This window comes from Thamnophis elegans, chromosome 8 (assembly GCF_009769535.1).
Source record: "Thamnophis elegans isolate rThaEle1 chromosome 8, rThaEle1.pri, whole genome shotgun sequence".
Taxonomy (NCBI): domain Eukaryota; kingdom Metazoa; phylum Chordata; class Lepidosauria; order Squamata; family Colubridae; genus Thamnophis; species Thamnophis elegans.
Genome location: NC_045548.1, coordinates 58755713 through 58769617, shown reverse-complemented (window position 1 = coordinate 58769617; position 13905 = coordinate 58755713). Strand labels below are relative to the sequence as shown.

The window sequence follows — 13905 nt, the reverse complement described above, 5'->3', positions numbered from 1 at the left end:
ACATGTTAGCCAGGGATCACCAAGGTGGCTGACTGTCTCTGTAAAAGGATTTTTTCTGGGGGTGTTATCTTTATCTGTGGGATACCTGAATGGTAGGCAATCGAGGGAGGTACCTTTCTTTCCATTCCGCAGTTTATTTGCTCATGAGAATTGAACTGCTGAGCTGTCGACCTAAGCAGTACGCAGGCCCAGTGTCTTACCACATGAGCCACCACAACCCTAATGACTAACAGGATACAAGCTGCCTGCAAGGAGTATAAATCCTTCCATTCCACCCTATCCTGTCAGAGCTGAAGAAGCTTCTTAGGTGGGAAGCAAAGCATCTTCAAAGGAAGGAAAAAAACAAGAAAGTCCAGAGGCCTCCAGAAAAATCACTTTTGGGTATCTTGAAGGTGCTTTTTTCTTTCTCTCAAGAAGCAAGTGGACTTTCTGGTTTTTCTTGGAAGACATTTCACTTCTCATCCAAGAAGCTTCTTCAGCTGAATGGCTGAGGAGCAAAAACCAGCAAGTCCAGTTGCCTCTTGAAAATGCACATTTGGGGGGGAGAGGTAGGTTGTAGGGGGTGGGGGGGTCGGGTGGGGGGAGGGATATATCAGGTTAGACAAGATTTGTTAGATCTCAATGTAATTTGACACCACATTTATACTGTTTCCTTTTTTTATCTTATTTTTTTTCTTTATCTTATATTTTTATTACTATTACTATTACTATTTTTTTCTTTAAAAATAGGATAGGCTAAGTATATTGACATGTAGTGGAAATACACCAAGGAGAGGAGGAATGGGAAAGAAGAAGGATGGGCAGAAAAGGATAGGAGAGAGGGTAAGGGGGGAAGATGAGAAGGATAAGGAGAAGTGGATTGTAGAGAGAGGAGCAGTAGAAAGGGAGGGGAAGTAGAGTAGGAAAGGATGATGGAGGGAGGATAGAAAGTTGGAGGGTGGTAGAAGAAAGAGGTGTATGGAGAGCAGAAGAGCTATAATGAGTTTCTATTTTGGGGGGCATTGTTGACAAGAGGAACTGATGTAATTATTACTTAATACTATATGATATGGGCTATGTATAGTATACATATGAGTGTGTGTTATGAAAAAGGAAATAAATATTTTAAACCATAAAAAAAGAAAAGAAAATGCACATTTGGGACAACCATGACCAGGATGACTGAGACTCTCCACAGACAGTTCAGCCTACATGAAACAGCTGCAGTGAGTTTGCATTACAATGCCGCAATACTATTTTCATCAGTTTGACTAGAGTGGTTGATCTTGAGGATGCCTTTGCTTTATGAATATTATGCAGCAATTTTGAAATGAATATACTGTACCTGATTATATTGATACTTTCTCTAATCCAGTATTATTCAGAGAATGCCTTCTACCTGGGGTTTTTTTTTTTTTGTGCTTGTGGAAAAGAAGAGAGTTTTGTAGACTATTGATCTGGCACTACCAATATCAGTATGGAGAGCTGATTAGCCTCTGCTGCTTAAGATACCTGGTTATTGAGCTTGACATGGTTACGTGATAGCCCTGACTCCTTTGGCAAGGAGAAAAAATTTGATTCTGTTTATAGAGCAAGAAGCAAAAAAAAAATCTCTAGACTGCATCTACCCATGAAGGTTTAAGTTACCTTGCTCAGATTTCTAAGATACATTTTCTTCTCTATGCATTTGTTTTGATATCCCATTTCTTATGCTGAAACAAGTTGATTCAGTAAAGCAGTATATCTCCTTTGGAAGAAGACTCATACCGTTTTAACAGATATTTTGGGGAGAGGCAATTGGAATTTAAACAACCCAGATTAGATCCTGCAACATTGTCCTGGGCGTATGTTTGCCTTCATTTGGAATTTAACCAGCTCATATATTTTCAACAGAATAACCAAATTGAGGCTGTTGTGTTCTGAGATCAGAAGAAAATGATGTTTCCTGCCCAGACCTTGTGATGATTAAGAGAAATCCACAAAGTGGACTGAGTCGAAGCATTATATATTCCCCTTTCCAAAAAGAAAAAAAAAACCATCATCCTTAAAATTAACAGCAGTAACAATTCCTGCCTACCTATTTCTTAATTTTGCTGCAATTGATAGAATCATAGTTCTGAACTCAAGGTTTTTATAGGCTTATTTCCCTGATTTCTTAAGGGAAGAAATAGCATTCTGGACTCAAGCTGAGCCCTTCTGACCTGGTCAGTGTGGCACCATCTAAGAGCCTGGAGTATAAATAGATGACAGTGAGTGAACCTTTCACTCATATCTTGCTCTGTTGGCCACAACTGACGCCATGGGAGCAGAAATATGTTTAACGGGCTGTTTGTGTTTTTTTAACTGGGGTCTTAGTGTCACATAATTCATCCTGGCACTTTTTAAAAAATAACCACAATGTCCTTAGAAAGCAGAAGGATTCCAAGGCCAAATTTATTTGTTTCAAATAGCTATAAACATTTCCAGGAACAGTACATGTCTTGATTGTCCTGCTCTGATTAACTAAATCTTAGAGGTTCACTGCTGGTTAAGGAAATATGATCCTGGATTGGAAAAATGGTAAACAATGATAATTAGTATTCCTTACATTTTAAAAATCTTTGATGCAGTAAATTGTGGTTTGCACAAATCGTGGCTTGATTCTGCAGCTAGAGCTGGATTCACACAACTTCTATTGTTCACATGAACAAACATTGATTTATATATAATCATGGATGGATACATTTAGATTTAGATAGAGCATAGGGTCTGATTACTTGAGGGGCTGCTTTCAAAACATCTGGGTTGGCGTGTCCTGAATTCCTTAAATTAAATAAAACTATCTCTTATGACCTCGTTGGTGACTGTCTCTGTAGCAATGTCTGCAGTGGTGGGATTCAAATAATTTAACAACCGGCTCTCTGCCCTAATGACCAGCTGGGTAGGCATGGCTTGATGATCATGTGACTGAGTGGGCAGTCACTCACATTGATGGGCACTTAGCTGTTACAATGTAATAAGGGTTAACCAGAGAGGCAGTTTCTGTAAGCAGAGAAATAAGGATTAGGCTAGAATCAACACCAGAACGTTTCCTTCCTGCCTTCCTTACAGGATTAGCCCTGTAAAGTGAAAAAAAAATAGATTTCTTTCAACAACCGGTTCTCTGAACTGCTTAGAAAGTTAACAACCGGTTCTCCCGGATAGGTGTGAACTGGCTGAATCCCACCACTGCATGTCTGTCCTCTGGAACAAGCTCCCCAGATCAAGAGGGCTTTCACCCTGCTGTTGTTTAATTGAAAAGTCATCATGTTAATATGTCTTGTGAAAATGTCTTTGCTTCAGAGTTGGGAAGAATATGTACTGCATAATTGTTAAATATTTGATGATATTAAGAATATTTGTAGCCGGGGTTGAACTGTGGAGTCCTTGGTGCTCTCTGAGCTTGGTTGTTTTCTTGCAGATGTTTCATTACCAAACTAGGTAATATTTACTGTTTAGTAGGACAGTGTGTGATTCCAAAATGAAACACTGTAAATATCTTAATTTGCCTTGCAGGGCAATGTGTGATATATAAGTAAGCCATTCCTTTGGGAAATTAGTTATGTTTCCATTATGCAGTGAAAGATGATAACCTTGGTTTGAGACCAGGTCCTGCACAGCAGGATGAATTCCATTATTTGCCCCAGCTCCTCTCCACCTAGCAATTCGAAAGCATGCAAAGGGGAGTAGATAAATAGGTACTACTTCTGTGGGAAGGAAAAAGCATTTTGTGTGCTTCAGTGTGCAGTCATGATGGCTATATGACCATGGAAGTGTATTTGGACAATGCTGGCTCCCTTGGCTAAGAAACAGAACTGAGTGGCCCCTAGAGTCTGACATTGAACAGGAGAAATCTTTACCTTTACGTCTGTATATACTATATGCTGTTAGTTTGGCCATTGCTGCATGTTCTTCAATTTGGCTTTCTCTAAATCAGGGGTGTCAAATTCAATTTCATTGAGGGTTGCATCAGGGTTGTGTTTGACCTTGGGGCGATGGGATGGGTGTGGCTATGGTTAGCATGCCCAGCTTGACATCACTCGTGTTGGGGGCACCTGTGATGGCCTGAGTACTCTGCCAGCAAAAACGGGCTCCCAAGCTCCGTTTTCAGCTGTGATGGCCTCCTGCAATCCTCTGCCAGTGGAAATGGAGCTCTGGAGGGTTTTCACTGGCTGGTCTTTTGCTGTTTCCAGGGCGATCCCACAGGCCAGAACTAAGCACCCTGTGGAGCAGATCCTGCCCTTGAGTTTGACACCCCTGTTTTAAAGGAAGGACATAATTATTTTTGCCATTAAGGGTCTGTTTGGATTTCCTTATTTTATGTATTCACAGTTTATGTTCACCATTTCTGATAGTGTATTTCAGATTGTCATGATGGAGTACATGACAGCTAATTTTTTTAAAAAAAAACCTCTAATCTACTAATTAGATCACATATACCATTGAACTCTGCTTTTGCATAAAGTAGGCAATGAAAATGTCAAAGGAGAACAAACAATAGTCCTGCTTTTTGTATGTTGGCACATACATGCGCTAACCCAGTTCTTGAAATAGATGCTGTCAAATCTTGAAATGCACAAGTAGCAAGCAACATGTTTTGTTTGTTTGTCATTTTGCATTAAACTCATTCACTTCTTTCTTATTCTTCATTCTGCCTGCTGGCAGCCATAATCTCACAACGTTCCATCTGTGCTGCAGCCAATTTCTAAAGCATAATTTGAAAGAGGCTATTAAACCATTAACACTAGAGAAATCAAAACCAAAATGTGTGATGGTCCAGAGAGAACTTATTGTAAAGCACATGATCTTCTTAGGATGGAAAATCTTGATAACATAAACAGGAATAAGAGAGGGTCATAATTTCTTTTTGCAATACTTTTAAAGCCCCACCTACCTATCTTGGTTGGATGTTTATAATATTAATGTATTTATTAGTTTTTAGTTATTTTTAACAATAAAAGGGTTTAATGCATAGTTCATAAAATATTGCAGGTAATTGTTAAATGGAAGGTAAATACAATATTTTGTTAAATAATACTAGGGATGTGTCAGGGGTGGGATTCAAAAATTTTAGCAACCGTTTCTCTGCCCAGTTGTTGGTGGGAATGGGCATGGTGGGCATGGCCTACTCAGCCTCCAGAACCACAGTGGGGGCATTTTGCCCACCCCAGGCTCTGGACGCTTTCCTCAAGCCTCCAAGAGGGCAAAAACAGCCTCCCCTGGTCTCCAATTACCTCCCAAAGACCCATTAGATCACACAGGGTTGACCTCCTCCAGGTTCCGTCTACCAGCCAATGCCATCTGGCTACTACCCGGGGGAGGGCCTTCTCTGTGGCAGCACCGGCCCTTTGGAACGAACTCCCCGCAGAGATTTGGACCCTCACCTCTCTCCAGGCCTTCCGAAAAGCCATTAAAACCTGGCTGTGTGGGCAGGCCTGGGGTTGATGAGTTCCCTTCCCCTCTCGACTGTGTGTCTGTTGGTTATTTTAAATGCTTGTATTTGTAGTTCTTGTGTTTCCCTTCCCCTCTTGGGTTTGTGAGCCACCCTGAGTTCCGCTGGGAATAGGGCGGCATATCAATAAAACGAAACCTAAACCTAAACCTAAACCTCCACTCTCCAGAGGGACAGAAATGGGCCTGTTTCCAGACTTCCAGAATTTTTGGGAGGCCCATTTTTTGCTCTCCCAGAGTCTCCACATGGGCCCTGCACTTACCTGGCATCCAAAACGGGCCACATGGAGACTCCTGGGAGGGGTGTAGCAGGGTAGGCAGAGCCAGCCAGTCCTTGAAACTACCGGTTCAGCAAACCAGATGTAAAATTAGCATGTGGTTCGCTCGAACCGGTCTAAACCAGCTGAATCCCTGTCCTGGGATGTGCAACAGGCAATGGATGGCATGCCCAGAAAGATGTCTCTCCGTGCCACTTCTGGCACACGTGCCATAGGTTCAGCATCACAACCCTAGGGCTTGACACTAACATTTGCTTTGTGCAAACACAGTTTGTGGGAATATGAAACAATAAGGAAAGGGGATGTAAGTATACAATATACATAGGGATATATTCCAAAAGTAGAAAGTAAAATAGATGAACTTTATGGGAATTTGCATGAACCACAATGTAGGCAAAAAGGGCTGAAGTTTTTTTTTTTAAGCCCAGGCAACAAGATAACATTGGATATGCAAATGCCTGCTTGATTCACTGGCTTATAAGAAAGAGGAGGAATAGTACAATCAGCCTTGCACAATTTGGTGATTACAGCCAAACTCAACAGATGTTTTTAGCCCTCCTGTGGAGATGATTTCCTCATCTGCTCTAGCTAGTGGAGATGACACCAAGCAAGCATTTTTAATGGATTTTACATCTAAATTTTTGAACTTTGGTGTTGGAGAAGACTACTGAGAATGCCGTGGGCACCAAGAAAGCAAATAAAGGAGACATTGAACAAATAAATTCATAGTTCTCAGTCAAGGCACAATTTATCCTACTCTGGACACATTATGGAAATACTTAGTCTCTGGAGAAGCCTGTAATGCTGAAAAGGTAGAAAGGAAGGAAGGAAGGCGGGAGGGAAGGAAGGAAGGAAGGAAGGAAGGAAGGAAGGAAGGAAGGAAGGAAGGGGATGACATGTAGCAAGATGGATGGACTCAGTTATAGTGGTGTTGGGGCACCATTGGAAGAACTGACGGAGTGGATTAAAGATAGATCACCATGGAAAAAAATCTATCTATCTGATTGCTAAGAGTCAACAACCATCTGATAACATAGAATCAATCAATCAACATCAAAAGTCAGAAGATCTGAAAATGAACAATGCAACATCCAGTGTTCTATCCAAAACACTAAGAATTTTATCCCTACCAAAAAAAGGAGGATATATGTAGCTCAGGACAAACCCCATTACTTACTATCGTGTTTTCCCGAAAATAAAACAGGGTCTTATTTTCCTTTGACCCCCCAAAATAAGCGCTTGGCCTTATTTTTGGGAGGTCTTATTATTTTTGAGGTACGGGGTGCGTAGTCACCTCATGGCTGCTGCTGTGTTGCAATATTTTCAGGTAGGGTTTATCTTTGGGGGAAAGGCTTATTTTAGAACATGTGCTCAAAAGCCTGATTGGGTTTATTATCTGGGGAGGTCTTATTTTTGGGGAAACAGGGTAGCACTGATGATGTTACCTAGTCTGGGAAATGAAACATTTACAAGAAAACTACCAAGTTTAGGGAGCATCAAGTACACCTAATTTCATTCCTGCTGAAAGAGGCTAGTTAGGTTTCCTTTTTTAATGGCATTGGGAAAAACAGCCTCCTCCTCCTCCTCCTCCTCCTCCTCCTCCTCCTCCTCCTCCTCCTCCCATTACTCTGCTCCCAATCCATTTTAAGCCTTTTTTCCCTGTAGCTACATTAATTTAAATGATTTTCATTAAGAGAAATATAATAGCCAACATTTGTAGTAACTGCAGCATAAATCTCACATATTGGTATAGTCTCTTCCTTTCAGAATTTGTATTATGAGGCTTTTCAAAGATTATATTACCTAAAAATATAATGTTTAGCAGCATCTTTTCAAACATCTTTTGAAGTTGTTTTTTTTAAAGAGCACCAATGTCAACATTGCAATATAAATACAAGATTGAGTATTGCAGGCTGTTTGCACCCAGTTTTCTACCTTTCCAAGAAATGATCTAAACTTGGTGTCCTTTGCATAAACACCCGATGCTTCGCCTGCTGACAACATTCCACAAAGAATGCAAACTCAGTTGTATGATAATGATACCAACTTACATGCAATGACCTTCTCTCACAAATACTGATGCCCCTACAATTGTGATGGTCCTTATTATTATGACCATTCTCACCAATTTGGTTCCAAGAATTGCCAAATTACTCAAGGAAGTTTCACATATCCCAATTTAAAATTTATATTAAAAAAAAAACCCCACTCACTAGCCTTTTATCTAATATCTTCTTAGTGGCATATTCTATCCAAATTTGATTAACTGATGTCAAAAAGTCAGGTTCCATTCTTTTATGCTGACATCGGCTTCTGTAAGTCTAGCATGGGTGATGTACTGATGATCTGTGACAGTTTAAAATAAGCTTGGAGATACCATATCTCAAAGTCATTTTTCTCTCAGCACTATTCCATAGGCATTTATTTTCCTCTTTGGGTGGGTGGAGGGGAAACCCAGATAATTTACCAAAATGAGCCATCAATGTCCAAACCACTAAATCTAGAAAGCTTTAATCTCAATTCAGATTGTTTATATTTAATTTAAAGTGCATAAAAACCGACAAAAAGCTTTAAAATATATTGCTTCCAAGCCTCATTTGTATATTGCCTTAGAAAACAGTATCTAATTGGCACTGCTAACTGTCTTATAAAGATGTTTTCATAACCAATATTTTTTTTTATCTTTAGCCTACATTTGGAATTGCATTTATCACACAATTAGCTGATTGGCCACATTTTTTCTAACACACACACACACACACACACACACACACACACACACACAAACAATGTTTAGCTCTTTAAAAAGACACATGTCAAAATATCATGGCTCGTGCCCTTAAGCACAACTAGGCAATATGTAACTTTCACTGCCATCTGACATATTTATTTGAAATGGAAATTATCTAAATAATCTTCCAGAATAAATTGAGTAGAGGACTAAGATCTCACAATTTTTCAACAGAATCTACCGGAAAACCCTTTTATGAAAACTATCCTGGAATAACTATAGAATTAGACATTCTGATCTAATAGAATATGTTGAATGACAGCAAAAGAGCCTGGTGACCACAATGTACCACAACTGCTGTTATGTTGCTAGACTACCATGTTTCCCTGAAAATAAGACAGGGTCTTATTTTCTTTTGACCCCCCCCCCAAATAAGCACTTGGCATTATTTTGGGGGAGATCTTATTATTTTTGAGATGCAGGAGGTGGAGAGCATGGTCACCTCATGGCTACTGCTGTGTTGCAATATTGTCAGGAGGGCTTATTTTGGGGGTAGGGCTTATTTTAGCACATGCGCTCAAAAGCCTGATTGAGCTTACTATCCGGGGAGCTCCTATTTTCAGGAAAACAGGGTAGCCGATAACTGGAGTTGCCTGGATATTTATTTATAGGGGGGAAATGTCCAGACCAAATGTAATTTCTAATGTTAGATATTTCCCCTTACCAGAGGGAGACCCCTTGTGGAGGGCTGCGAAGCCATTACCATGGCAACTCCACTGCACTGTACAGTAGAAATCAGTATGGCAGTATGGCACAATAGGCTGTATCTTAACAGAATATACACCACAAGGAGTATGAGGTGTGTCTTACCCCCACATTTTTTTCCCAGAGAGTAAGTCATCTGTGTACTAAGTTTGGTTGAAATTGCTCAAGGCATTCCAGAGTTATGCTGGAACATACATATTTACACACACAGCCAGATAGATAGATAGATAGATAGATAGATAGATAGATAGATAGGTAGGTAGGTAGGTAGGTAGGTAGGTAGGTAGGTAGGTAGGTAGGTAGGTAGGTAGGTAGGTAGGTAGGTAGGTAAGTAGCTGGGTGGGTGGGTGGGTGGGTGGGTGGGTGGATGGATGGATGGATGGATGGATGGATGGATGGATGGATGGATGGATGGATGGATGGATGGATGGATGGATAGATAGATAGATAGATAGATAGATAGATAGATAGATAGATAGATAGATAGATAGATAGATAGATAGATAGATAGATAGATAGATAAAGATGAAGTGGCTGGGTAGCTAAAGTTTGAGTGCAAATTTCAAAAAGGAAAGAAAATGTGAACTGGAGATTGTTCATCTATATTCTATATGGGACATGATGCAAGTATCTGTTGTTGCATATTAGAAAACTGCTTTTCTCTGGGAAGCTGATCCAAAATATTTCCACTTACCTACTAGAAAATAGATTCCAACAATTAGTGCTGTTATAGCAATAGCAATAGCAGTAGACTTATATACCGCTTCATAGGCCTTTCAGGCCTCTCTAAGCGGTTTACAGAGAGTCAGCATATTGCCCCCAACAATCTGGGTCCTCATTTTACCCACCTCGGAAGGATGGAAGGCTGAGTCAACCCTGAGCCGGTGAGATTTGAACCACTGACCTGCTGATCTAGCAGTAGCCTGCAGTGCTGCATTTAACCACTGCGCCACCTTGGCTGTTGATGTAGAGCATCATTTTTGAGGTTCTGTATATGCCACTCTGTGACTTCTTCTTACTCTTCTTTATGAATTCACATTGTTTGTATACTTCAACTAGCATCATTATTAATAACTCAGTGTTGAGGTGGTCTTGGCCTCGGTGCTAATTTCAGCCAAGGGAAAGGAATCAGAGAAATAAATTCTTAGCAACATGCCAGAGAATCTCTTTTCTGGTTCTCGGATTTCAGAAATTTCCTACGTCTGTTTTCTTGAAGTCCCAAGTCAAGGGCAATTTTTAAATAACTGTACTTGATAATATCTCCCCTCTCTTAACCTTTTCTTTTTCTCTCTTAGGCTGTATCTCAAGGGTCATTCTGGAACAGCAGGGAAACAAAGCAGTTTGATATTACATGGTGCTGACTTTAGTACCAAAGATGCTGACAATGACAATTGTATGTGCAAATGTGCTCTTATGCTAACAGGAGGTAAGCATCCAATTACTGAATCATAAATAATGTTTGGATGAAATGATGGAGAGGAAGAAAACATAATTACACTATTCCTGAATGATTTTTTCATTCATATTTTTGAAGGGATTTCAGTAAATTTGAATATGAAAAACTAAATCCTGTACCCTTGGCTTTCTTTTACTAACTAAAAGCACATACTTAAGAAAGAGACAAGGGATCAAATGAAATACTATGATTCCCCGAAAATAAAACTGGGTCTTATTTTCTTTTGACCCCCAAAATAAGCACTTGGCCTTATTTTCAAGGAGGTTTTATTATATTTGAGGTGCAGGAGATGGCGAGTGTGGTCACCTCATCACTGCTACTGTGTTGCAATATTTGTGGGGTGGGCTTATTTTCAGGGAAGGGCTTATTTTAGTGCATGTGCTCAAAAGCCCGATTGGTCTTATTATCCAGGGAGGTCTTATTTTCAGGGAAACAGGGTAATAAGCATGATAAACTCATCTCTTTGGGCTTTTTCAGTCTAGAAAGTCTGATCACCCCGGAAAATTCAGCATGATGAAAATGTATGCCAGAGATAACACCAAAATCAGTAGCTGTATACTTCACATCTCCCACTGAAAAAGCTGAAAAACATACTGAGGCAGCAAAAAGAAATTATCAGTTCTGAGAATAAGATTTTTTAAAAATCCAAAAATATCCAATTTTCAAAGCAAGATAGCTGCTGATAAATTGCAAAGCAAATTTTGGAATAGCATTAGTTTATCTTTTGGAGCCCAAATGTGTAAATGATCCTGGTTTTAATTGAGTTTGATTGGATAGTATGTATGTTTATGTTTTACCATATGCATCTTCCTATATTTTAAACACTTCTCAATAATCAGACTTAGAAAGATGTATTGAAATAGCTTGGTCCCAAAACCAGTTGTGAATATAACTTAATAAAACAATTCATCTTAGAAATAATTGTATTCTGGACAGTAAAGTTCCTTATCAGACTTTCTGTTGGTCTTGGCAATCCATATAGACAGCTCATTCATTATAAATTATATAAAATATACATGAGTTCTGTAGCTATCTTTGATAGACTGAATGGAATTTTGTAGTTTCTCTAAGAAATGAAGAATACAGTATCTGTGGCAAATAACAGCGTATATGAATTGAGCTGCTGATTAAAATAATCAGGGTTAACAACAATACATATGCACATTGCATTTCTTGTTTAATTTGACATAAAGCAGGTTCGTGTAGGGAAATTAAATCTTGTTTTAACTATATTCTCATTTCATATGAAGTTCTTCAAAGTGTGTATATTTTTGTGTGTGTGTGTGTGTGTGTGTGTTTGTGTGTTTATGTTTGAAAAGAGTGGAGCATAATAACACATGACTCCAGTAGATATTTCTTTTTCAGAAGTTAGGGATCTTTAATGGGAAATGTTTTCCATTCATATAGACAAATATTCCCACAATCCTTTGTGGCCACATATTGTACTTACACTTGAATAGAACTAATAGAACTAATGAACCACAAGTTATTGAAGATCTGGGAAAAGATTCACATACATAAACAGACATCCTATTATGTATTTCTTTGAATACATAAGGCCACATAGATATTTATGCAATCATTTATTGTGATGTTCATTTGCAGCATTACACCTGGAGCAAAGATATTAAATCTACACCCTCTACCACCCTTTTTATGCTTCTTTTTCACTAGTATATAAAATTACAATACACTTCTTGTTTAATAAGAATAAAGGGCATCTATCATGACTTTTGGAAATATTTTTCTAATTTTGATATAATTCTTGACTTCTTTTTTCTTCATCAAGCAAGTAGATCAGAGGCATATACTTACTTTCGAATTAACCTAGCATAAATCCAAAGTATTTGATTGGATCTTATTTTTAGCTGTAGCAGTATCGGTACAACCTGGAATCAAAAGTTGGTTGTTGTTTTTTTCTACTTATGAGTAGCTAAACTACTATAGTTTATGGTATGAATGAATAAATACTAAAATCACTTTAGTACCAAAACATGAAATTTGTTAGCTGAATTGCTGTTACAAGTATATACAATCAATTTCAACACTTCATTTATTTATAGCAGGAAATTACATTATTATAAGATAAAGTTATATTGCAAGTCAGGAGTGAAGCTCTATACAGTCAGCAGTAATTACTAATTATTAGATTAGATTAGATTGTTTATTTGTATGCCGCTTCAATTATAATTGCTAATTACCTATATCTTTTTTCTGGCCATTAAATTTGTAAATTTTTGTCATGGTGTATTACCACCCTGTTCTCTAAATAGAACTGAAGGAGAAAAAAAATCGTATTACTGTTTAATCTGTGTTTAGTCATTGTTTATCATATAGTTAGGTATGCATTTCTTCATTTATTCATCAAATATATATGGTCGTCAACCTCAGGGTGTCATAGAACAAAAATATAAAACAATAATGATATATAAAAGACACATTATTAAACAGTGATTTAAAAGTCATAAAAGTTACAAGAATTTAGAAGTTAACAGCAATAAGGGTGTCATCTTAGGATCTCACAATTCTCCTAGGACTTCCAGGCCTGATGACATATCAGGTCTTGAGGTACTTCCAGAAAATAAACAGGAAATGAGCCAATCTTCATATAATAATATAATAGCGTAAAATTGTGTAGCATAGCATAACATAACAAATTTATGCAATATACCAATTTCTTAGCGCCAAAAAAATCTAATACTGTTTGGACTTTTACTCTAAGCCAAATCAGGAATAAGTTAGCTACTTAGCACTGGTTCTATTTTTTGTCCACATTTTCCCTTAATCTTTTACCTTGTTCACATAAGGAAAAAAAAAACCCTGCATTTTCCCAGGAAAGTTACAATTTGAATGGGTGCTGCATTAGATTAAGATAGTATCTGATGGGATTAATCTCTGAGGACTGATTCAAACAAGCAAGTCATTACTTGTTGCTGTTGACAAGAGAAAAACATTCATGTGTGTGAACTGGATCACTCAGATCAGAGATAATAAATGGCCTCTAAGATCTGACAAAAGGGAACCTACTTAATCAAATTAGTCAGTCATGAACTCTAAAATCTACAGTCTAGTAGATTGTTCCTACAGGCATAATTTAGGTTGACTGTCATCCCATCCTGTGTTGGAATTTCTAGAGTTTAATTTGACTTGTTAAGAAAAATCCCACAAAATCTTTAATGGCATGACTGATCCTGTAAATTAGATTAGTAATAGATGCTACCTACTAA

At 38.3% G+C, this 13905-nt stretch overlaps 1 protein-coding gene across 1 annotated transcript in view; it reads left to right on the top strand.

Moving 5' to 3' along the window:
* ANGPT1 (angiopoietin 1) overlaps positions 1 to 13905 on the top strand; it is a 146103-nt gene that overhangs the window by 123126 nt on the left and 9072 nt on the right. Inside the window, exon 8 of the mRNA XM_032222839.1 lies at positions 10518 to 10648. Within this exon, the coding sequence (XP_032078730.1) occupies positions 10518 to 10648 (131 nt within the window). The remainder of the gene's footprint in view (positions 1 to 10517; positions 10649 to 13905) is intronic.